General features: G+C 40.2%; 1 protein-coding gene across 1 annotated transcript; it reads right to left on the bottom strand.

Annotated features, from left to right (window-relative positions):
* Window positions 1-26,805, bottom strand: scp2a (sterol carrier protein 2a). The gene is made up of 16 exons (XM_034104714.1): window positions 26,634-26,805; window positions 25,078-25,135; window positions 24,874-24,945; window positions 24,425-24,556; window positions 23,715-23,779; window positions 23,085-23,211; window positions 22,890-22,953; window positions 21,898-21,984; window positions 21,098-21,248; window positions 18,948-19,095; window positions 18,715-18,822; window positions 14,772-14,925; window positions 13,441-13,537; window positions 7,418-7,547; window positions 1,443-1,522; window positions 1-577 (listed from the first exon to the last, which is right to left on the bottom strand). The coding sequence occupies exons 1-16, from the start codon at window positions 26,685-26,687 to the stop codon at window positions 482-484; spliced, it is 1,623 nt and encodes a 540-aa protein (XP_033960605.1). The 5' UTR covers window positions 26,688-26,805; the 3' UTR covers window positions 1-481.
* Between the last annotated feature and the right edge of the window lie 516 nt (window positions 26,806-27,321).

Genomic DNA, 27,321 nt, shown 5'->3' with positions numbered 1-27,321 from the left:
TTATTGTTAGGAAAGGATATATACAAATGTTTACTTTAATTACATACACATTACATACACATAATGTATACAAAATCATCTATTACAATTGAGAAGGCCAAACATGGCTTCAAACCACAAGCTTGATTCCATAGTCAGAAACAAGAGGCACTTTGAGTGTAAACACATTATTAATTAAGCAGAGATTTGACATATGAGCAGAAAGCTACTAAAGACTCAAAATGGATATGGTATGGTGGACAAGATCAAACAACAACGTAAGAGGATATTGAGGATTTTGTTTGTACTGAAGTATACTGTGAGTATGCTCTGATATTAAAGCAGCCGCTATCATTATGGATCGTCTCTCTAAATCAAACTCCTAATCAAAGTATTCCATGAGCTTATTGAATAGCAAAATGCAAGAGGAGAGAATGAGGGTTTCTAAGATACAATGTGGCCATTGAAGTGCTGCTCCGAGAACACACGGTTACTCAGGGAATCACAGCTTGGCCTTGCCTGGTGTGACCTGCAGGCTCTGCAGCTTCATAGCCATGCTCATGTTTCCAGTGATCTTAATCTTCCCTTTGAAGAAAGCCTGTGGACAGGGGTTGAAAGGGGAAAGATTAAAAAGAGTTTACCTGACCTTAAACTTTTACATTCAAAAATGTTTATTTTCTTAGAATAAGTGAGGTACTTAAAGAGGACATATGATGCTAATTTCCAGGTTCATATTTGTATATTGTGCCTCTACTGTGACATGTTTCCATGCTTTAATGTTCAAAAAAAGGTCTCTATTTTCCTCGTACTGCAGCACCTCTTTTCACTCACCTTTTAAAGAAAGGGGTCTTAAAGAGACAGGTGCCAGAATAGAGTGATTACAGCTATATTCAGAAACACAGTGTGAGAAAGATAATGTGTGTTTGGATTGTTAGAGATTGTAAACATGTGCAAGTAGAAACCCAAAATACAAGTATGTAACTGAAACGGAGCATAAAATGTCCCCTTTCAAAATTCCTGTGACAAACTAAATGGAGATGATGTTCATACAGAGACCATGTAAATGGATTCATCTCGTAAACACAGGTGGTTACGTGGCATGTACACAGCTCTCAGTAAGAACAACTCATTCATGTCTAAAGGCATGTGTTTGGCTTCCCAAAACAAAACGGCAACAGAATTTACACTTTTTCTGGTGAATTGACGTTTGTGTGTTTCGACTCGTGCGTTCCAACATATCATTGGTTTTAATAGACTCTGGTGCTTTTGCTCCGTTTAGTTCTTCCCCTCGTTGGTGTATAAGCTGTATAACTATTGGTGCTTGATGAACGGCTGGAACGAGCTCCATCTCCAACTAGTCTGTGAGGTTGGTTATAGCGTTTGCATTTTTAAGATAATATTTGTTAACAATATGCGCATCACTATGTGAGTGCAGATAAATATGGTTTATCATGATCACATACCGTTGGTGGGTTCATCTTTCCTGTCATCAGATCCAGAAGATCCTCGTCACTCATGATTAAGGTGCAGTCTGCTGTCTTATCTGAAAGGAAAGGAAATGAATGTTTTATTTGTAATGGCTTACTACTTGTCATAAAGCATAAAAACTACTTTAATTAATTTAAATAACAACACTAAATAATAATACATTTACTATAAACAAAAACAGCCAGAAAATACATGTTTAACTGTTAAGAAATATAAAGCAATATATAGCTCCAACACTACTTCAATGTATAGAGTGTATGATGTATTTTTTTTTTAAACCGCAGAAACAAAATGCATAATTTCTGTTTTGAGTTCACGCGAGGAGAAAGGATTGTACGCCATTGGCTGAAAAGAAAAAAGAACAAACTTTGCAACATTGCACATGAAGAGAAATGTGATTCACCATTGTAACATTGCTCCAAATAGATAGCACTCAAGAGTACGCTATGTCTGGATGAAACTTGTTATTGTTGTGCAGCACACAAGTCCAATGCCATTTCATTTCTTCTTCCAGGACAAAATGTATGATTGCTAACATCAGCCTGTTGAAACATAAAACCACCTTTTTCCATCATCATCAACAGAGGATGTACTTCTGCCTACGGTATGATGATCATCAATCAGTATGCTTGATACATCAAAATACTTGTTGTGTGTTTAGGAAATTAGAGTCCTAATTAAAAAAAATCCTCTGGGACACAAAGTTCACATTACAGGATTTAAAAGTAACAATTGACTTATTTCTGTCAAGGAATGATCACTCACCTGTTTCCAATGTTACTTAGCCAATAGAAAAGGAAAAACACTTCTAATTCCTACGGAAGACAATTAGGGCCACATGTGAATCTTTTTTATATGACCTGACCAAAAGTGATTTATTCTTTTTTAAATGTTTGAGATCAAAGTCAGTATTCTGAGAAACAAGGCTGTTTTGAATGACTGACTTTAATCTCAGATAAAAGAAAAAAGAAAAAACTTTTGGTCAGATATCAAAAGAATTTCAGATGTGGCTCTAATCCTCTTCCGTACATTTCTCTATGCAGCACATTACCTTAGCCCGCCTTATTTTAGGCCAATGCAGCGGCTGTTAAAATGGTTTGGCTTAACAAAAGATAATGTACTTGCTATTCTTTGTATCGTCATGGTTTATTGCACTTATTGTATCGCTTTGGAGAAACGCGTCAGCTAAATGAAGTGTAATTCAATGGGATGCAAGGACTGCAAAGGTATGGTAGTGTACTCTTAGGCTTTTCAGAGTTTCTTCTGACAGCTGCATGCTGTGACTTAACATGAGGGCTGAGAGACTGAACATAAGCCTGCATTTTAAGTTAGCAGCTAAGTATACAAATCAACAAGGACCTGAAATTCACATGGCTCTGTTGAGTCGTGAGAGGCTGCAAATTGAGGTGATACTTCTCTGTAGGTTCCTCACTACAAGCGTCCCCGTTCACATGGTCACAATGTTCAAGTAGCAACACACACAAACCGGGATGCACCCCACTGTTGTGTTGTTGATTTATGTAGAATTGATGCCAATCAACGTGTCCAGAAAGCTTTTAACTAGTGCGGTCAATAAATAAACAAAAACAAATAAAATAAATACGTGTGTGGTGTTTAAATAAGGACATGCATGACAAACTGGTAAGAGAAATCAGAACACCATTTCTGAATTATTAGCAACAAATCTGACCATTTTCTGACAATTAGCTAAAGCCTCGACAAAGCCGCTGCCTCAGAGAGCCGCTGTGGTCCCCTCTGTGTAGTGTGCGATACACAGGGCGTATTCTCTGTCGCCGTCATATTGTGATCACCAACAAAAGAGTGCACTTTCCATCTGCCTCTCCTTTTCTTGCCATTTCACTCCCATGCAATTCATGGTAAACATCCGCGCTGGTATTGCCTGAGCAACTTTTTGGTCAAACTTTCCAGATGAATCGCAAGCATTAACGCATCCGAGTGTGTGTGGCAGCGTTCTTCATGTTTTGTAAATGGGGAGCCACAGCCGCCATAGTGTAGCTTCAACATCGCTAACCAACCAATATAAATGTGGTACGACGTAGAGGCTCAACAAAACTGGGATTCATTTTTCACAGAGGTTGTCTTGTTCCTTTCCATTTCCTGAAAAATGAGTCGGATGGAAAGGGTTAGCTGACCTTTAAAAAACTAAAACCTGAGAGTAACTCGGGGGCGGGGGGGGGGCAGCCTAATGGAAACAGTCAAGGGGCTTTTGATGAGAGAGTGGCTCTGATTATGTGTGTGTGCATGTTACATACAAGTGTGTGTAGCGGCCACAAGCATCCTATGAAAAAGCAGAATACATATCTTTCTTTAGCATTTCCATGATATGTGTGAATTGAATTGTGCTTTTATAGATTGTGTGTGATGTAGATTGTTATGTAGTTTGATGTTTAACGTCCATTGCAGCAGCTTCAAGTCCAAAGAAGACATGACAAAAATGTTGTTGTGATTAAGGTTTTAAAATTTCAATCAATTTCTATTGCTCCACTGCAGAGTTTTACAAGAACATTATTTTGATAAAAATGCCAATAAGGCCAGCTTTTCTCAAACATCTGGCTGCAAGGAATAAGTGCTAAGCAAAGAATGTTTTAATGCGATACACAGATTCATGTTTGAGCTCTCTCAGAAATGCAAAGCCACAGTTTTATCGGGAATACATTTTGTATCGACAAGAAGCTCACGCGTGTTCCTACTGCGGCTGAGAGCTACAGTAGGTGCTGAGATGGGCTGAGAGAGAAGTCCTACTGTGGGAGAAATGTCACGTTTTAACAGACATTTCCGACAGACCGCTGAGAGAATTGTAATCATGTATTAAAAGCTACATTCATAAAAATCCCAGAGCACTTTTGGTGACATCATACTGCACAGAACACAACATCCATGAAGGCAAAAAGTGGGAGAATAGGCCCGCCGAGTAAATCCATTATTCCATGTATTCAATCTACAGTGTTGGGGGACGTACCTTCAAAATGTTTTCCATTACAATTACTAGTTACCTGTAAACAATTGAATTAGTAACTTCAGTCATTCTGCTAGTAATCCCCATTTTTGTCAAATGTACAAGTTATCTATTTTGTTAAGAGAATGTAATGGAATGATTGAGTTTACATTTGACAAACATAGCAAAAACAAAAAACATGATATGCAAAAAGTGCAAAAGAGCAAGAGCAGCACACACAAGCATTTACCACATGGCAGTACAATATAGCAGCTACGACATATAAAGTGCAAGAGAAGATCAAAGAGCTACCTGAAGTGCAAGAGCAGATACCCCTGTGTTAACGTGCATTTTGCGGTGATTGCACAGATGTTTGTTTCTCAACCATTCTTTGAGTTGTATCTCAGTTGGGAGGCTATTCCACAACGAGCTGCCTTTAACGGAGAGGATATTTTGTCCAAAAGTGGTCCGTCTGCGGTGGACTTCACAGTCTCCTCTGGTTTCTGCATGGGAGCCTGCCTGCAGACCTCCACTCTCAGGACAGTTCCGGTGCAGACCTCCACTCTCAGGACACCTCCACTGTCAGTACAGGAAGTGACGATTCTGACGCGTTTTTTCCCCCGCCCACCGAAGGACTCGTTTGATGGAAGTTTTCAAATCACAATGGAGACTCATCACGGAGGTGATGAGACCGCCCACCGTGCACTTTGGGTCGGCCTTGGTCAAGCCCTTTTGACCCCTCCGCTCAAATGACACCATGGAGGAATGTAACGGGAGTTGACAGGGGACTCTGCCCGCCTCACGAGTGCCTATTTTCGGTTTTATTATTTATTTATTTTTTTGGCTATTTCACTACCGGGGACATTGCCCGGTCTCGGGTGTGTCCCCCACGGCCTGTGTCCAAAAACACGTTGGATCCTTCGATTTTGACTGGTCGTTTACTGAACATCATGCATACTGTTTTTTTTTTTACGTTTAACTGTAAGCAAATGTTGTTCAGCCAGTGCTGAACTTTGTCCAAAGAATTTGAGACAACATGAGATCATTTCAGCGTTCTTCCCGTGTACAAAGATGACCGCATCATCGGCATACATTTGCACATTCAACTCAGGACATACATTAGGCAAGTCATTAATGTACAGTGAAAACAGTAACGGTCCAAGAATGGAACCTTGTGGAACCCCAACAGGGTTCACAAGGTAGGAGGATTTGACACCGTTGACCAAAACACACTGTTTTCTGTTCGATAAGTAAGACTTAAACCAATGTATAGAAACTGCAGACAAATGTAAATGAGTCAGCTTTGTAAGGAGCACTTGGTGGTCAACAGTGTCAAAAGCCTTCCTGAGATCAAGGAAAACAGCACCTACATATGGGCTCGTGTCCAACATACATTTAATCCGATAATTTTTAGGTCGATAACATAATATTTCAATATTGTGAGTCAAGTCGTTGGTTTATTTTGTATGTGACCATATCATAAGCAGTGTTGGGTGTAACGCGTTACAAAAGTAACGGAGTTACAGTAATATATTACTTGTTGCTGTAACGAAGTAATGTAACGCATTACTAATGAAATGTGGGTAATATATTACCCGTTACAATGCCCATTAACGCAGTTACAACACATTTTAACCCGACATTAAATGGTGTTTTGTTTTTTAACAATGTACTAACATAGCGAGACATTCCGACACCAGACAAATTGTGCGGGTAGTAGATTAGTAAACCTGGTGTGTTTACCCTTCAGGCTTCGCGTCGGGATCTTCGGGGCAGTTGAATGTTATGCACTCTCTAGTCAAAAAAGAGAACGGAGCGAAAAATACTAACAACAAATTGTGTCAGCTGCGCGTGACCTGCTCCGCTGCGTGCATCATTTCCAAAGTGCTTCCACAGCAGTGACACACATCTGTGGATAATCATTTATACGAAAATGGTTAAAGCAACCATCACTAAACGCCAGCAACACTGCATCTACTGCAGACAGTAGCAACGGGTCAGATGGGGACATCACGTTACCCTCCGTTGTGGACACTAGCTTACTCCCGCCTGACTCGCCGCCCTCAACTCCGGAGCAGCACTCTTCGTTGCCCGAAACTACGCCGCCCCTCTGCGGCCCGCAGGTGCCAGCCAGGATACCACGGCAAAACAGAGCCTGCCCAGGTAGGCTATATCTAAAGTACCCGCCTGTACAGTGGGGTTAGTTGGTCATTTTGCAGCTCGTGGTATAAAAATAGACAAGGGCTAGAATATTCATGTGAAAATAGTGCCATATTCTGCCATGCCTGTAGAAATGTTGGGTCACAAATAATGCATACAATAGCACAGATGCCTTCACCACGAATGGCTACACAAAGATCTCATATCCCAAGCGTATCAACAAGCTAATGTTGCAGCTGAAATGTTCTCCAGGTCACAAAGTCAACCTCACATGATGATGTACCAGTTTTCTGGTGATATATCTGACGTCCAGCGCTCCGTCTTTTAACCTCTTTTCCTTTCTCTTTCTTGATCCTCCTTAGCAACCTTCATTATAGTCCTTGACAGTGGTCTGTACTACTGTATTAACAACGTGTCACCTGTTAAGAAGTTACAATCAGAATCGAGTATTCAACTAACCCGTGTAATACAAGTTGTTAGTAGCCTTAAGGGCCTACACAGTTGTTATGCTATACCACATTGCCCTTCATTGGATGTATAATGAGCTGCACTAAACTACATTTTAGCATTTAAAATACCTAGCCATTCTTTTGCGGTTATTTTGGTGGAAGTAACTAGAAAAGTAACTAAAGTAGTGTAACTCATTACATTTCAGAGACAGTAATTTTGTAATGTAACTTATTACTTTCAAAAGAGAGTAATAAGTAATATGTAATATATTACATTTTGGAAGTAACTTGCCCAACACTGATCATAAGCGGGATAATAATCATCCCTTACATAAAATCGCATTGCAATGAAAATACATCACACACATTCCTGGCAGATACACACCTGGATCATTGCTGACGGAACCTTTGCCATTCTTCACGTCCACAACCCAAGTCGCCTCTTTCCCATCGGGTCCATCCTTCACTTTGAACGCAAACACTCCACCAATCTTCTTGACAAGCTGCTCTCCTTCCTGCAGGGAGTCCACAAGGCTTTGTTTCAGTTCACAGATAATGTTTGGAGACATAGACAAGAATCATTTAAATCACAGTCATATGAGTGTTGTTAAAACTATAACACCCTTGTCTGTAATTACTTCTTCATTTTTACCACAAGGCAATTCAATAATCAAAATGTAGATACGAGGCATAATATCACACATTGAATGCTCGGAATTCTGGCCTGAAGTGAATAGCATTTAAATCAGAGGTAGGGATTACACTGGTATTGAAGATAACTGTGATATTCATGGTAATAATACACATGATAATACTATGTAAATAATCCAGTTTTTTATTTTTCCACTCTTAATCACCCTCTGTTATCCTGACAGCCCAATTCAAATACAGAGGCATATATTGCATATTCCACATATTAAATCTTCCCTCCCGAGGCTTCCAGGCACATCAGCCGCCCTTGAACAAGCTTTACATTTGCCCACCTTTCCACACCTTTATTGTAAAGCAGCTCAATGCAGCAGCCACAGTCACATGTAGATTATAATAGACAATCAATGACAGGCTTATGCGGTTTTGAGAGCCTTAAACAGTGGCGGCGCTAGGGGGTGGCTACTTGGGCTCAAGCCCCGGATGTTTTCTGAAAATCCCCGGATGTTTCACTTAAAAAAAATTGTTTTCAAAAATGTTTGGAAATGTCTCTTGAGTAATGTGTAGTACCGGAGTCCAGCAGAGAGGCAGCCACTGCGGGACATTAGCCTTCGTACTGCGTAGCCTTCCCTGCCCTGAAGAAGAAGTGATCCTTCCTAGTGCCTGACGAGTTTTAAGCTAATAGCCTATAAAGTTATGGATATTAGAAAGTTATTTTCATCGAAGCAGATGCCACAAGCTGCAGCAGCAGCAGTATCAGCAGCTGACAACAATGTCATCACCAGCAGTGAAGAAATGGATGATGTTTCAGGTTTGTGAATCTAATGGTGATATCTGCGAGAGTGATGTAACGTTAATGTTATAGCTAGTAAACATGGAGTAACCACACTAAGTATACCCTTATATGTTAGTATGTATACAGAACATGACTAAAAATTATCCTAAGATGTAACGTTAACCCTTCATACCTCAGTCTACTTTTAAGACACTAAAATAACATATTCCAATTTTTATTTAGTTTTCTCGCGTGGAATTATACCGGCTCTCGTTTCAGTACACATTGTCACTACCCGATCTGCAGCTCTGCCCGATCTGCAGTGCGCATGTGCGAGATGGTCCACCATATTGGACAACGCCGGACGGCAACCCACGTAGGACAACATTGACACAGTGGCTTTTGGCAAAGCTCAAAAGGAAAACTCGAGAGAGATGAGTTATTGTTATTACAACGTGACTTCACTATTATTTAACAACTCTTTTTATTGGGTTCTTTTATTTGGGGTTAAGTACATTGTCAGAATCAGAATAAGTGAGAAATGAATTTAACTTCTGTTAGACAGCTATATGCCATACATTTTTGCACACATTCACAGTAAATATGTATTCAGTATGATAGCTGTCTAACAGAAGTTAAATCAATTTCAGTGTCCGATTCAGAAACGTGACTCTTACACTCTTTACGTCACAAACAAAGATGGTGGATGAGAATAGATCTATAAAACGATAAGCAATGCGCCAGAATCAAGGTGAGACTATCCGCATTCTTTAAAACTCTACGCACATTCGTTTCACCGAAATAAGTAAACGACTGTATTTGAGTGAGTTAAGGCATTAGTTTGCTTCATTAAAGGGTGTTAATGAATACGTGTTCTCCAGTGCCTTTTGTCCGCTTTAAGGTATTATTAAGGTAGGGTTAATGTTGCTCTCAAAGTGCACCAGATTGATGCTTTTAACTTCAATATTTTAAAAAAAAATCTTCCCAGGGGAGCATGCCCCCTAACCCCCCTAGAGGAGGCGACGACTCCCCTAAAGGATGTTCGGTCCACCCCACACTTGTAAAAAATAGCACTTTACCCCTGCACCCCAACACAAATCCTAGGCTAAGCCCTGGATCTCCTACAATCCTAAATCCGCCACTGGCCTTAAACTTCACGTTTTTTAACTAGTAATATTCTAACACAGTAAGAGAGGCCTGGGTGTTCATCGAGAGAAAGTGTGCATCCATTTGTAACAGCTTGACTTGTGCACATAAAGTACTTGCCCACCTATACCTCATTCACACCAACGCAACTCCGGTTCAAGCTCCGTGTTAGAGCTTTTCAGGTTCAGAACCGGTTCTTCGGTTTAGCTCCGGTTCTTTTCACACCGCCCAGAGTCCGACTGGTAATGCGTCATTGCGTCATCGTTTGCGTCATGGCGTAACCGTTTGCGTGCCTGCTTCATAAAGCCAAACCGCGCGGATGAAATCAGTTGCATTCATTTCTTATGGCTCGATCTGCAGCTTTTCCGGAGTCATTTCTGTGGTTTAGACTATATTCTTATAAAAAAGTGTACTTGTGTCAATAAAGGTTTTTTTAAAACTGTTTCCGAGGTCGGTCTTATTTCTTAAGGTGGACTGAACCACGAGTGTGGAGTAACGTTGTATCTTTCATTTAAATGAACTGTAACCTTCACCCAGGTATGTAACAGCTGTTCTCAAATGAACATGTGAAGTTTAATATTTATAGTTTTATAGATTTGAACAGTGGCGAGCGGTCAGGGCCCTCTAGGCCCTCTGTGAGGGCCTAAGATATTCTAAAAAATAATATTTAAAAACATTTAAAAAATATATCTTTTTTTTAAATATATATTTTTTAAATATTATTTTTGTTATATTTTTCATTAGTTTTACCGAAAAAAACTTGATTTAATTGTATTTAAAATAACATTTCCAAAGAAATAAATCCTTCGAATCTGCCTGTTCAGTTTCTGTTTGAATGTGAAGGGTTAGCTTAACCGTTACATGAAAAAAGCTCGTCTGGCCCTCTCTGCGATTCACAGAGGGCCCGCTATAGTAAACTCAACGAGAGAGTAATGTCAAGTGACAGTCCAATTGACCAATCATATCTCCCCTCTAAATGGGTGGGCTTTATTATCGCGGACTTTATGACAGGTTCCGCCCGCTGCGCTGCCAAGTTTATGCATGTTTATGCATTAGATAATTAGCATACGTTCATTCACGATGGCTCACGTTAGTGATAGTGATGACATCGTTGCGAAACTACTAACTGAGTCTTTTTCAAGAATGAGTTACACGGATAAATTGGAGTTAATTACCAAAGGGCGACCAACACCACAGCTTATTTTGGTTCAAAAAACCAAACGGTTCGAGAGGCATTTTAATATCGGCAATTACGCCAGATACAACTGGATGACCGGATCAACCAGGGAACAAAAGCTGTACTGCTGGGATTGCTTGCTTTTTGGAGCGGACAGTGGGTCATGGGCCAAAGATGGATATTCTGATTTAGGAAGTTTATCCAAATCAGCACATCGCCATCAGAATGCTTCAGGTCACCTCAGAGCTACTATTCGGCTTAAAACATTTGGGGACACCAGGATAGAGCTCCAGCTGGATGAGCAACAACGCCGGGGTGTCATCATTCATAATGAAAAGGTGAAGAGGAACCGAGGAATTTTGAAACGCCTCATAAATTGTGTGGTGTACTTGGGCAAGCAGGAGTTGCCGTTCCGAGGTCACGATGATAGTGTAACTTCATCAAACAAGGGGAATTACATAGAGTTGCTGGATTTAGTGGCAGAATATGACAGCGACCTTCACACACACCTCGCCACATCAACAGTCTTTACCGGCACATCTTCAAGGATTCAGAATGACCTGATCAGCGCTGTCGCAAGTGTAATGACGGATAGCATGAAAGAGTATTATTTACGTTAACGAGGTAAATAGGCTAAAAGAAAAACATGTTTTCCAAATGAACTACGCATCTCTTGAGTGACAATATGCCTGCGCTGCACCTCCAAGGTGCGCAATACATTATTGCGCAATCTATGTCTGTCTGTGTGTGTGCTGCGCGAGCCGAGATGATGTGTGTGTGTGCGTCGTCTTTTTTTTTAAGTTTGTAGCAAGTAGAAGGCTGTGTGTGTGTGTGTGTGTGTGTGTGTGTGTGTGTGTGTGTGTGTGTGTGTGTGTGTGTGTGTGTGTGTGTGTGTGTGTGTGTGTGTGTGTGTGTGTGTGTGTGTGTGTGTGTGTGTGTGTGTGTGTGTGTGTGTGTGCGCACGCGTTAATTTGCGTATTGCACCCTGGGCCGCTGTTTTGATATTCCGCTGAAGAAGTATACTATAGGCTGTGACGTAATACAAAAAAAAAATTTCAAGGGAAGAGGGGGGTGGGGTCAGAGGGCCTAGGTAGAAAAGTCACGGCTCGCCACTGGATTTGAAACACCGTTGGTGTGAATGAGGTATAGTGTGTTTTTTAGCCTTGAACTCAATATACAGCTACAGTTAAACCTTTTCTTGTAACATAAAACAGCAAGCAATCACAAAAAATACCGATCACCTGCTGGCTCCCGATTAAGAATTGAGAGCAGCTGGGTGCATTTCCTCTTGGCCAATCGGGTGCTCAAAAAGGGGCTTAAGTTGCGGCTTTCACACCAGCGCTTTTCCCTTTCTAGCTCCGAGCGGGAGCTTTTCTGGTTCAGCTCCGGTTTCCCTTTTCTGCTCCCGCTCTGTTCACACCGCCCAGAGCTGCCGCTGCTGCGTCATGACGTCACCGTTTACGTGCCTGCTTCATAAAATCCAAACCGCGCGGAAATCCCTCACATCGACAACAACAACGGCCGATTGTATTGAAGCGCTGTTCGCTTTGGTTATCCTCTTACGAAACGAAATGGAAGGCATCGGACGACTTTACAAGGGACGACTTTACTTGGAACTTTACAAACATCACATGCGAAATGCAAGACTTCTTTGTGGTCTTCAGCATCTACTTCAACCCGCCTCGAACGTAAGAGAAACGTAAGTGACGCCGCCTCTTAGCTCCGAAGCTCTTGCCTCTAGACCGTCAATTTTTTGGAGCTGGAAGTGAACCGGATTCCGGAGCTAAGAGGTGGCGCCTCTGCGGTGTGAACAGGAAAAACCGGTACTTTTCAGGCTCCAGCTCTGAGCCGGAGCTGTAAACGCGTTGGTGTGAAAGGGGCAGAGAGGAAGAGAATTGCACACCCAGGTCCTTCTGATACTTCCTGATGCAGAACTCATTTCAGCAGATACTCACAGCTGGAAACTCTTTATACTCTTTTGAAAAGATATTCATAAATTGGGCAAAGATGTCAACTGTGTGGATTTGTGTTTATGTTGATGCTAATAGAGACAAAGCTAAATTCATCCCTATGCACCTTAGGGGAAAACCATACATTCTTCTCCATTGACTTCGAATTAAGTGAAGGTGCCTCCTTGCAATTGTTGTCTGCTAGCAAACCACATGAAAAATGCCATACAGCTGCTTTGTGGTGGGATTCCCTTTCAACACGGTAAGAAAAAAATAGAACCACGTTTTTAAGCTTCCAAAGTCAAAAAAGAAATGGGCCATCAGATGATAGGAAAACAGTTGGATCCTGACACTCAATGGGAGCAGCAAGCATTCTCCCAAATGTCTAACTATGAAGGAGTCATCCTTGTATTTACTATTACCCTACTGTTGAAATGCTAATGGTACAAACATGTGTATGCTACATGGCCGTGAAACTGCAGTCTGCGTCCATATTCCAGCCTTCAAGCACATTAACAGTTCAGTAGCTTACTGCCTTAATTTAAAAACAGAAAGATATAAGACTTACAACTAACTTTGCTTTTCTTTGATGTGTCCATATATGTTAGCATTTGCCAATGGAAGGACACATTTGAAATGAAATGATTACAAAGGATTAAACGCATCAGATGTTTGAATCAAGATGTGAGGGGACTTTTTGTTAGTGACTTTACCTCCTGCAGACGTTTTTCCATCTCTTTGAAGACTGGGTAGGCTTTAAACCCTTCCTGACCGCCGACCAAGCTGGTGGGAACTGCAGCTACTTGGGAACTGGGGGGCAGAAAAAAGCAGCTAGATACAAAGTACACGCTGAAAAAAGTGCTTCAGCTATCTGTAATTTCACCATGACTCAGACATGTGTACGCATATGATTTGAAATGTTATGTGGCAGACTTAGGAACAGAGCACAATGCACTTAATGTACAGTACAAGGCCAATCCATGTATGGTTGTTGGACTTCCTACCATTCAAAGTGCTTTTAAAGTACATGTCAATGTTTCCCCATTCACATATTGGTACACACACATACACTAATGGCAGAGGCTCATCGGGTTGCAATGTAAATGCTCACACACTCACACACCGATGGCACAGCCTTGGGAAACGTTGTATTGGGGCTTTATGGAAATAAATGTCTGATTTGACATCTAATTGCTTGGTTTCTTCCAATAGATCAATCTCCTAAATGTGCGTGAATAGATCACCATGTCATTTAGATTGTGTTCCCTCAAGCTGGAGATAGCCACAGAAAGGCTAGATAAAAACATAAAGCTACGGTTTTAAAACAAGCTGCCTAAAAAACAGCCAAACCACACTTTCTTAAACAACAAATTCAGGATTGTTCAAGGACTGTACAAGCCAATACGTCAAGTTTGAGACGATGGATCAGGGTTAATTCACAGTACCAACACTGATACATTTTAATTTACTTTAAAATTTTAATTTACTTCAAAAAAATAACTGATGAACCTGCATTTCTAGCACAAATATAACATTTCAAGCACTCTTAATGAACCATGTTTATAAATGCCAAGGCCTAATTTACAAACTTTTTACAAACTAGAATTGTAAGTAGCCAAGGCCACTTAACATGGATGCACCTAATATTTGTATGAACAGATCAACAATTCATGTGTAAATGTGTCATCTGCAAGTCCACAGATATTAAAACGGAACTGTACATTTACAAAAAAATTCCATAATCCAGCATTTTCTATTGTTCCTACCACAACTATGGAAGAGGCATGTGTGTCGTAAAGGCATCAGTGTTCACTAACATGTCACTGGTTTAAGCTAAATCTACCTATATCACTGAAAACATCTGATGGCTTCATCGACTGCTGATGACGTTTTTCTGCATTTCAAAGTAAGAGCCTGCAGTCTAGTTGTTGTTTTATAACCAGCAGCAAGAAAATGAGTTATTTTCCAATGTAAATGTGTTTATTGGTTCCATGTATATTACCTACCTGAACTTAATACAAACAGTTGGTAACTACTTGCTCACCTGGCCGTCTGAGGGAATCCCAACTTGTAGAGAGCAACAACCACAGCTCCTCCTAAGCCAATGTTGTGCTGCAGGGCCACTTTGGCCCCGGGGACCTGCCTCTTGTCAGCCTCCCCTCGGAGCTGCCAGCACAGCTCGGCACACTGAGCCAGACCTGAGAGAGCACGGGGAGGGGAGGGATGGAAGGGAAAGACGGTGACGTGACTTTAAGAGGGGAATGGGGCATTATTTTGGCCTGATGAAGCTGCAAATGTATATATAATAACAATAACGTTGTATTGAATAAAGTGAGAAAACAAGTGGACCTGTCTTTTGAGTTTCTGAATGCTCCAATGTGTACACCTCCTTGTTGCTAACTGTGTCTAAGTGCTGACAGGTGGGATCAGATCTATTGGGCTGAAACCAGCTGCCCTTTGCGTCTGGAGACCATGAGAGTAGTGCGAGTGACAAAACAGTGAATTTGCGGACTGTACAACCAGAACAAAGACCTGAAGACGTTAAAAAGCTCAAAAAGGGCCTTTGCAGGGTCAGGGTATAATTATTTATGGTTTCTACATTACACAGTCATTTGATCGAGTGTTAACCAACACATATTATGCAAGTGACAACAAACTCTTTGGACTAAAAGACTGTGAGGTATAAAACATCATTTTCCATTCTGCTTACAATAAGAGGAGGAAAGGTTGCATTGTATTGCTTTTTCTGTCTTGTTTTTAGAAACATCTACATTGGGCCACACAAAAGGACTCCGGCCAACCAGATAAGGTTAATTAAATACCACTTAAGCAATACATATTTCAAATATTTATTTTAACACCTGTGAAGGAGTTTAAGTTCTCGAGTGCAGTCACTTTACCGCACCGTTGTGACAAAGAGAGCTGAGCCAGAAGACAACGCTCTCAATCTACCGGTCCATCTTGTTTCCGACCCTCACTAACGGTCATGAAAGATGGATCATGACCGAAAAACCCAGATTGCGAATCCAAGCGGCCCAAATGGGTTTTCTCCGGGCGGCGGCTAGCATCTTTCTTGGGGACAAGTTGAGAAGTTGGACGGACGGATTGATTTCAGGGTGCATGTTTTCCCATATGCTGTCCCGACGTGTTGGGTGAACAAAAAGCAAAGACTCGGTTGCCAATTTCTCAAAATGGTAGCCAATGGAAACCTGGCAACGGTTATTGTCAAGGCCTGACTGCTATGAGAGCCACGAGACTCAAGACTCACACATGTGGAGTCACAGTCAAAACAGACACTGTGTTGTTACAACAGCGTCACATGTCTTGGCATTCTGCAAGTGCTAAACACAATAGCTTCATCAAGAGGGTGACAAATGGACTCCTAATCTGACAACTCCATAATCTCCACAGGGCCAGCTACCGCGCTAGCGTTAAAGCCAAGTATTTCATCCCATCTGCTTAATGAGCTTTTGCTTTTCTCTATGATCCCAATAGGCTAAAGAACTTAAGGGCAAGGACCTCATCACGGTGCCTTTTTCACAAACTGAGCAACTCTCCTAATCTTTTCCACAAGGACTTGTTTGTGAGGAAAAAAACAAGGCTAGGGCTTTTTATGAAAACACAGCCTCTGGAAAACACTTGAGACATTTTATTTATACATAAGGAACATTCAGAAATGGTCCTTCAGTAAACTCTGAAAGAATGCACATGCAACATTCTGAAGTTTAAAGGGCTTGGTGTGTCCGTCATCAAGCTGCCCTTTAATGCCCATGGACGTTGTGTTAACGTGCACAATACCCATTGTCTTGAGGGGGCTCATCCTACTTCCTGCATGTGGATTGACTTGGATATCTCAGCTGACGGTGAACAGAGACAGAGATCGCAGCAGAGATTAGCAGCAACACAGAGGATCAGGCGGAGCTTATCGCTGACCCGGGCTCTCGCACTCTGAGCGTGACCCGGGGGATTGATAATGACACGGGTGGGTAAAGTTACTACAGTATATTGTTCAAGTGCTATTGAGGGGTTTCCCTTTCCTGTAGGGTGTTTTAGTTTTGTGTATGTTAATGGTCTGCAAAAGCTGAAAAAAGTGACCTCCAGAGGGAGTTTCTCTCCCACACCCCTCCCTCCGCCTGACACGCCTGGAATGGACTCCTTTGTTTGCTTCTTGAGCATAATGAGATGACTGTGGTACACTTGCGCATCTATTGGCCAACGCTCCAGCACTTTGTACGCAAAAGGCTGAGGGACTCTTTTTTAGCCCGATTATACACACATGCATTTCCAAACATCTGGACTACCTATGTTGCAAATGTATTATCTTTTCAATTTACACACGGCATCTATTGCACGTCTGTCCGTCCTCTGTTGCTCTCCCTGAGGTTTCTCCCATGTTCCCTTTAAACTGTGGGTTTTCTTCGGAAGTTTTTCCTTGTACGATGTGAGGGTCTAAGGACAGAGGGTGTCGTATTGTCATACTGATATTCTGTACACACTGTGAAGACCACTGAGACAAATGTAACATTTGTGATATTGGGCTATATAAATAAACATTGATTGATTGATTGATTGATTGATTGATTGATTGATTGATTGATTGATTGATTGATTGATTGATTGATTGACTCTAAGCGGTTGACCAATCACAACAGAGCCGGCCAGCTAACCAATCAGAGCAGACTGGGCTCTGGTTTCAGACAGAGGGTGAAAAGAGGTGCTGCAGCACAGGCAGTGTGAGACAAATAAAGAAATGTTTTTAACGTGTGTGTGTCAATACAACTTTTTTCTTAAATGACATATATATACATGTAATACTCTTATTACAGGTTAGTCCTGCTTTTCATTTTATTTTATTTTTTAAAAAGGGCAAAAGTATTCGCTTCAAAATAAACTTTAAAGAACCAAAAATAAAAACACTTGTTTTGCATAACTGCCACATTTCTGATCCTATATATTAATCTCCTGAAATATGAGTGCATTCATTCATTACAAGTTTCCATCACAGCTTGTCAAGGTGGATCTTTTATGTTTTACTTTTTATACAGCTGCTAGATATTTTAATTGATATACGGCAATGTTTAATAGTTGGTTAATATGATGTGTAAGCTCATAACATAGATCTATAAAGTAACTGAAGCTGTCAAATATATAAAACAGCAACACATTGAAAAACTCAATGATTTGAAAAGTGTTCATCACTACAGCACCGTACATTCCACAAGTGGAACTGAGTGACTGTGCACAATACAAAGAACTGTGTTAAGAGTAGAGTTAGAAGTGTGGGGAGGAAGATGGAGGCTTGTTGAGCACAGGGTCTCGTCCCTCGAGAGTTTCACGGAGGCTTTTATAATCCTGGTTGCCGTCAGCAGCTCTTTTTTCAAAGCTACCTCTTTATAACCGCACAGTTCTGCCGCTTTAAATTATTATCATTATCATATTTTATTCTTAAGAGTTTGTAGGCTACCTACTTTTTTCTATATTGCTATTTCTGTTTAACATTTGTTTTATTTCTTTTTTATTTCATAATTATTGTTTTAACAGATTTTAAAATAAAATGTGTATTTCTCTACAGCTTATTGCCTATAATCGAGATTGCTTTTTTATTTTTATTTGAATAATATTTTTATTAAAATAGCTCCTACTATAGGTAGGTATATATTTGTAACTTGTTTATATATGAACCATATAAAACAAAGCGAATTCCTTGTGTGTGAACCTTCTTGGCAATAAACCTGATTCTGACCATTACTATGTGACACATGCCACCTAGTGGCCACCAGGGAAGTGTGCACTCTACAAAAACACAATCGATGTATAACTTTACTCTCCTCGACATACCACTGATGCTCCAAACAAGTTAAGAATAGGCATTAGCTGGAAATGCTTTTAGGGCCTCGTCTGATATGTTCACTTCCTATCAGACTTGATTATATATCATTTGCAGTATCCGACGAGAATATTTCAGAAAGAGTCGTGGCTGTGTGTACCTGTGGCGCCTAGAGGATGTCCTTTAGAGATGAGCCCACCGCTGGGGTTGACCACAAACTTGCCTCCATAAGTGTTGTCCCCTCTGTCAATCAGCTCCCCGGCTTTACCTGCAAAGATCATGAAGACACAATGAGATGATACAGGAAAGCTACAGTACATTGGATTGTTCTCCCCTACAGTTTGATACTATTGTATTCAAGCAGTGAGACAGGCTGCCAGTCTGTGGTCTCACCCTCTGGACACAGCCCCAGAGCCTCATATGTGATGAGCTCATTGGCTGAGAAGCAGTCGTGCAGCTCCACCACATCCACATCACTGGGCTTCAGACCGGCAGCTTCGTAACACTTATCAGCAGCCGTCCGAGACATGTCATACCCCACCTGATCAGAACCCAGAAAGAGGTATGTTTAGGAACTCATTGTAGGAGACTAATTCATCGTATTGTAGTCGATAAATCACAGATAAGTGATACTGTGAGGAAGCTTTACAGTACAGCTGAGAATTACAAGACGAGGGTTACATCCAACCAATCCTGGGAGTGGATAAAGCCTCACTGTGTGCATGTTCCTCACACAATGCTCTGTTTGCTCTATTGGGTTCTATTCTGCGAGAACATATGGTGCCCGTCAATAAAATATGATGTATTTATTTTCAGAGGTACATGGTGTACTTCTACTCCTCTACAGTTCAGAGGTACATGGTGTACTTCTACTCCTCTACAGTTCAGAGGTACATGGTGTACTTCTACTCCTCTACAGTTCAGAGGTACATGGTGTACTTCTACTCCACTACAGTTCAGAGGTACATGGTGTACTTCTACTCCTCTACAGTTCAGAGGTACATGGTGTACTTCTACTCCTCTACAGTTCAGAGGTACATGGTGTACTTCTACTCCACTACAGTTCAGAGGTACATGGTGTACTTCTACTCCTCTACAGTTCAGAGGTACATGGTGTACTTCTACTCCACTACAGTTCAGAGGTACATGGTGTACTTCTACTCCACTACAGTTCAGAGGTACATGGTGTACTTCTACTCCTCTACAGTTCAGAGGTACATGGTGTACTTCTACTCCACTACATGTATTTAATACCTTTAGTTACTCTACAGATGTGGATGAATGATGGTAAATCTAATCAAGTGTTGAATCAGACTTTAGTTCCACCTGGAGTAAATCCACCAGCTACCCTGCAGTCTACAAAGCCATTCAGACTAGCTGCACCTTCACCAGCTACCCTGCAGTCTACAAAGTCATTCAGACTCGCTGCACCTTCACCAGCTTTGAGAACACTTTGATGATCAATCATTATAAAACACATCATATATATTATTCTGAAATGGACCGATCTGCACAACGACTACTTTTACTGTCGCTACTTTCCAGTGGCGAGCCGTGACTTTTATACCTAGGCCCTCTGACCCCCCCCTTCCCTCGAAAAAAAAGAAGAGATATTACGTCTCAACGTCGACTTCAGCGGAATATCAAAACAGCGACCCGGGGTGCAAAACGCATCAATGACAGCGACCCTCTACCACACAAAACACCATTTATATAAACACCTATCATAACAGGGCGCCCACAGCCAAGTAACAATTACAAATGAATTAAGTCGGCACGGTGGCCCACATTGAAAATGACTTAGGCTACCTTTGATGATCAAATCACTGAAACACAAAGTGCATCCTCCTGTCCTTCTGGATGAAGCACTTGCGGGTCATTCAGCTGATCCTTTGCCACTCCAGTTTATCATTGGAACTCAATCTTGAAAATAACTCGGTTAATAATTTCGCAACGATGTCATCACTATCACTGAAGTGAGCCATCATGAACGAACTTATGCTAATCATAAATCTATCGATCATAAATCTATCGTTTAGATTTATGATTTGAAAATAATAAAAGTAGGGTAGACATGTGGATATTATCCGTCTGAACAAAACGTGCATTTATCTAACAGGTTCGTTTTCCACAGACCTTATTTCCAGCTATTTTCCAAAATCCTATGGAGAAATCCCGTTGCTTTCTGTCGAGGGAATCCGAGCGAAGCTTACTTCTGGGTTTTAGGACGCGTCACTGCACCCAGCGCTGACTGCACCACTTGCATAGACCTCACAGCGGGCGGAACTTGTCATAAAGTCCGCGAAAAGAAAGCCCGCCCATTTAGAGGGAAGATATGATTGGTCAATTGTACTGTCATTTGACATTACTCTCTCATTGAGTTACTATAGCGGGCCCTCTGTGAATGGAGAGAGGGACCAACTGAAGCTCTCCTGTCTTCACAGTAACGGTAACGGAAGAGTGATTCTTGGCTGTAACATACAGAGATGGTCTTCCTCATGACATCATTCAGACACTTTGTTTACATCATCATCATTTCTCACCATCTTAATGCAGCTGTTTTCTTCAAACGTGGAGGCGAGGTCAGTCACCATCTCCTGGGCAACGATCTCCACCGCCTGCTTCTCCAGACGGTGTTTCCTGACGAAGTCCTCGCTGGCCAGAACTGCTGCTCCAGCTCCATCTGATGTCGGGCTGGAGAGCAGGAGGGGAAACAGTTATCATCAGTAACTACTTTGCTGACATAGTTACATTAAGCATTGGTGAACGCTAACTACAAAATGACTCAAGTACTATACTTAAGTACAATTTGGAGGCACTTGTACTTCACTTTTCAATTCCTGTGACTTTATACTTCTAATCCATAACAATTGGATGGCAAATATTGTACTGTTTAATCCACTAAATGTATTATACGGCTTTAGTTATTTTGAAACAAATATATTATAATCGATCCCTCAAGGAAATTCACAATCTAGGCTGTAATTTATATATATATAAAGTGTTATATAGTTAGTTGTTCTTTACCAGCCGCAACAATAAAGTGAAAAACCTGTTTAATGCATCAATAAATATAATAAAATAATCTATATTTTTCTCAAATTGTCTGGTGCGGAATGAGAACTTTCACATTTCTAACTTTAAATACATGTTGATGAAACTTTTTTATACTTGTACTTAACATTTTGAAAGCAGGATTTGTTCTTGTAACAGAGTATTATATAACTTGGTATTACTATTTTCACTAAAGTAAAATAAATGAATACTTTGTACTGCACTGCAATTGAGGCAGGGTTATCATTGATGTTCTAAAGATGGCTCTACATGTAAAGGAGGTGCTTACCAACACTGCAGCAGAGTGAGGAAGTCAAACACCTTCCTGGAGTTAAGCACCTGCTCCAAACTGTACTCTTCCTGGAACTGGGAATACCTGCAAGCATGTAGACACACATATTCACACATACACATACAAAAAGGATACATTAAAACAATTATTAAGGTTTTTTGGGATGCACAGGAACATCTGCAAGTAAAGCGAAATGTGCCGATGACAGTAGCCAATCTGTTTTGCTGGGTCATGTGACTTAGTACTGTAGTAGAGGTACTTTTACATTTGAATTTGAAGTCAGTTTGTTTTGTTGCATCTGGTTACACTTCGTATTTACTCATTGTATTTATAAAACTGTTCAAAGAGCTATACCTTCTATAGCGTACTCATAGTTATTCTGTCCATATTATACTATCTTTATTTCTACCGGCTCTATAGTGTATTTCATTTCTACACTACTGTTAATAGTGTGTATACCAATAAAGGCTGTTCATACTGTATACACTTATAAATACTTATATTCTTACTATGTTATACTAGACATCACTCTACTGCTTATTTTGCACTTCTGGTGAGATGCTTACATTTTTATGTTTCGATGTTATACATTTCCCCCGGGATTAATAAAAGATTTCTGATTTTGATGCTATTTGTATTTAGTTTTTCTCACTGTGCAAGTTGAATATAATCTAAAATAATCTAATGAAATATGTATTTGTATCATAAAGAAAACGCAGGTTTAATACATAATGAGGGACAACGAGAAAGTCCCCACTGACTGTTGGTACATAACAATTTCTCATTGAGTAGGTCATTGTAAAAAAAAGTTATTTCCAGTTGGTGTCATGAAGTTCTGAGAGGCGGTTTATATTTTTTCTATGTAATAATTATTTGTTTTCCTCGCAAAAAATACACACATTTAAAATGTGGCTAAATTGTTATTTTAAATATCGATATCGGCTGAAAAACTTGGTGCATCCCTATTTCTTTTGAAATCTCAGTCTTACGGGTTGTTGGTGGAGTGCTTGTGGTTTTTCCAGGCGATTTTGGCAAAGTGTTCCGGTTTTGTGCCTGGAAGACATTCAAACACAAATGTTAACTCTATATGATAAAGGACAATCACAACCATAATGCAACAATCCAACACTGTTACTTGTAACACCCTATCAGCTCCCTCTTCATCCAACACACGTAGCATGTACCGTATTTCTCCATGTGCTCTCTGCCAGCGTTCCCGAACATCTGCGGTGCTCCTGGAGCGGCCACCATCCCGTAGCGGTTGATCATCACCTCCATGTGCTTGTCCATGGGATTGGTCCTGTCCATAAACTAGAAAAAAGGAACATTTTACACGCTGTAAAAAAAAACATCTTAAAAGGGGGAAATGAGGGTTTATTAAGGCTAGTTTCTGTTTAGACTCAAACAACGGGGGGAACCAACATCTTGAGCTACCTGAAACACAATTGTGTCAAAAAACCATACACCATAAACATCTGGCTGTACTGGCATGTGACATAAAATAAATTGATTTATCGACCAACTGTTCAGCCATTTTGTTTTAGATATTTGCTTTAAAAAAAGCTTTGACTTTTTATTAAATCTACCCCTTCTTCTCCATTGTTGTTGTAATGAAATCATTCGTAAGAAGCAGTTCATGGAACCTCATAAAAGAAGGTAGAAGTTCATGAATCTTTATTTCTGGGATGCAGCTACACTAAACTGTTGTGTCTGCTGTGATCTGCTTTTGAATGTTCATCATTATCCCTCTCAGGACAAGTGTATTCCGTCATGTTAGCAAGTCAGACCATCAACACACACATTTAGTTTCATACCTTAGAAGACAAAGAGCCCCTTTCCATCTTCTCAAACCCGAGGGCCAGAGTACAGTCAGCAAGACCTGCAACAGGAGATGAGAAGTGCTTAAAGAGAGGACTTTACAGCTTCACTTCAATAATAGATGACGGAATTAAAGGGGCCCTATTATGCTCATTTTCAGGTTAATATGTGTATGCAGTGCCTCTACTGGGACATGTCTCCATGCTTTCATGTTCAAAAAGGACTTTATTGCTCTCATGCTGCCTGTGCTGCAGCACCTCTTTTCACCCTCTGTCTGAAACCAGAGCCCAGTCTGCTCTGATTGGTTAGCTGGCCGGCTCTGTTGTGATTGGTCAACCACTTAGAGATGTCCCGCCCCTTAGCCTTTCACGTACAATGTGTTTGAGCGCCTGCCAATAGAAGCGCAAGTGTTACAATGTTATGTCACTATGTTACCGAAGTAAAGTTAAGTCCAATGGAGGTGTTTCAGGCAGGGAGTTTGTTTTGGATTTTAGCCTTTGCACACCATTTACATGCACAAAAACCTATACTACACTACAGGAAAGGGAAAACCTCAAAAAGCATAATAGGGCCTCCTTAATGTATTGTCTCTCTTTTTTTTTTTTCTGTTATGAAAATGTGTTATTATTAGAAACCACTAAACCCCACCCTGAGCTCTTACAGCCATAACATTTGGGAGGTTTTTCCCTTTTTATTTTAGACTCACCCCCCCGGACGAGCTGGCGGGCCATGTAGAGGGCGGTGGAGCCGGTGGAGCAGTTGTTGTTCACGTTGATGATGGGGATCCCGGTGAGGCCCAGGCTGTGGTAAATGGCCCTCTGCCCACAGGTGGAGTCCCCTGAGGGAATGATGGAGGCAAGACGTGTAATTAGACCAGGACCAGAAACACCTTCCCTTGTGGTTAAAGATTAAAACTTTCATTTGTCATATTCACATTGGCTACAGTGTATTTTGGCAACAGAAATCTTAAGACCCAGGCTCCTCCAAACTATACTACATACAATAAACTGAAGAAATGAAAGCAAATCAAAAATTGTGCAAGAAGAAATACAAATAAAATGTAAGAAATTAAATTAAAATATAGTAAAAATTAAAATTAAATATCATAATATTTGTTTTTAACCAGGGTTGAACGACGTGCAGATCTTTTTTTACCATAGACGTATCCTACACAGGCCTGTTCAATGGCAGAATATGGGACTCCTGCATCTGCTAGAGCCTTTTGACCTGGAACAGGATGTGGACATACAGTTGTAAAAACACTTTGTCTCATGTTAAGCAACAAGATACATTTCACAGATATACAGAAATGTTATCTTTCGATCGACCGAACAAGGTCCATATTCTGAAGATTAGCACCTGCTTCTTTAGCCATGTCCGGGTAATCATAGTCGCCACGGGCTCCAGGCTTGTCAAACTGCAGCAAAACACAGAAAAGTATGACAAACGGTAAATGTTAATCAACATTAGCAATCACATATTTTCCTGTTCTCCATTAAAGAAAAACATTCTTCTTCATTGGTAAATATTTAACTGTATTGTCAGCTAACCATTAGATCAGACTAAACCTCACACGGTCAATGGGATTAAGCTTTACTTTTAAGACCATTATTATTTGCTTTTCAAGATGAAACAATAAGTCGATTGACAGAAAAAGAAACAAAAACGATTTTGTTTTGATTATTCATCTTTTGAGTTCATTATTCACTTGTTCCAACATCTTCACTGCTACTTGTCATATCACTTTGAAATCAAGGACAACAATTATTTGTAATTCAATTTCATCTTATAATACTTTGTTTGTAAAGATGTATTTGTGCATATATTTTTAAATTATAATCAATATAAAGAAATAATACTACTATACAAATATGTATCTCATCAAGCAGTTGTAAACAAATAAGATAAATATTGTTTGTATTCACTTTAGAGAGACAGGGGCATCAGATATGTATGTAATGACAGCATTTTACCACTTGAAGCATCACTTTCATAACACACAAGATGTGTCATTGTGACACATAATAACTATAACTAAGATAATCCAATCATTTCAAATAGGTTGCGTTACGTGTTACGTCCAAATATATAAAAAAAAAATCCCCAATCATAATGTCTAAACACCGTAATGTGTTATTTATGTCATTTTCTTTTGTAAATTACTGCCACTAATTTTATCCATGGTTGTGAACAATTCTTCTTCATTTTGATTATTTTACTAATCTAGTTTTTAGTCTACTAGTTTTTTGTTTGTAATTTTAATTTTTGTAAGATGTCAACTATTAATTTTTATGTTATCTATACTGTATTTGCACCTTTCAATTGTATTGACTGAACATAAGTGCCTTAAAGGTTTGTAAAGGACTTAAATGATTAATAAAGTTTATAAAAAATAAATATAATAAAATAATTGAGTAGATTTTTATGCCTTTATTTTTTACCTTTAACTAGTACAATTGTAAGTGCATTACTTTTAATTGTAACAGATTATTTGTACACTGTAGTATTGCTAATTGTACTTAATCTGAGTACTTGTCCCATCTCTGCTTTGAGCAGCTAAAGCTCTGGGGGAGCAGCTCCTCGCGTTAGCAGCCTGCAGCAGCGATGACCCTTAGCACAGTTTGTCAACTCTGTTGGCCATGAACTATGGACTCACAGTCTAGGCATAAGATACAGAGTTTATTATAGGTTGAAGCTAACATAGCTAGCTGCTTTGTACTTTGTTAACACTTATAAACAGTTCAATACACTATGGCCTGTTGGGTAATTTTAACAAAACAGGCGTTTAATGCACAGAAAACTGTTGTCAGCCCACAATGCTAGCCTCAAGTCTTCACTAGGGTCCTACGTGTTGTCCATAGACTGTATGGTGTTGTCTTGCGAAATAGGACAGCATACATGTTAAATAATATTACCTTCGTCATGCCCACACCGATGACAAACACCCTGTTATTGCCTCGTTGTGCCATAGTTGCTTTATTTCGACAGCTGATCAACACCTGATCCACACAGAGAGACAGACAGGTCTGTGGACAGCACACAACATTAGCACTGACAGGATCCAACTGATTCAACTGTAGAGCAAAGATCCTCTGCACGCAAGACGATGCGTCACTCGGTAGGAATATTTAGCTTGACTAAATCCAAAAATATTTTTACATTTCCACAAACTGATGCAGGATGAGATTACTTGAGATATACATGATTTACCAAGACACTTCACCCCAGATTGCTCCTGTGGGGATTGCCCACAGTATTGAGTATGTAAATCGCTTTGGATAAAAGCGTCTAACAAGTAACATGTAATGTAATGTATCCTACAATATGGTATGGTAGGCAAACAAAAATAAAGTTGGACTACCTAAAAGGTTAAGCTTAATTGATACTAATGCACTTAGAATAGCAACAAACCTGCAGGTACATTTGTGCAAATAAGCCATACTATTCTGAGTTTGTATCTTCAGTCTCTCGCATGATGGCTGCTAGAAGTGTTTCTTGAAATGCAGTTTGACTTTTAATTGTCCCAACTTTTTTTTATTTTGCCAAATAACATGAAGGAGAGTGGGATCTGCTTTGTTACAATCCTTTCCCAGCCACTTTACG

This window comes from Pseudochaenichthys georgianus, chromosome 17, assembly GCF_902827115.2.
Source record: "Pseudochaenichthys georgianus chromosome 17, fPseGeo1.2, whole genome shotgun sequence".
Lineage (NCBI taxonomy): Eukaryota > Metazoa > Chordata > Actinopteri > Perciformes > Channichthyidae > Pseudochaenichthys > Pseudochaenichthys georgianus.
The sequence above is the reverse complement of the archived record's forward strand: the minus strand, read 5'-3'. Positions and strand labels throughout refer to the sequence as shown.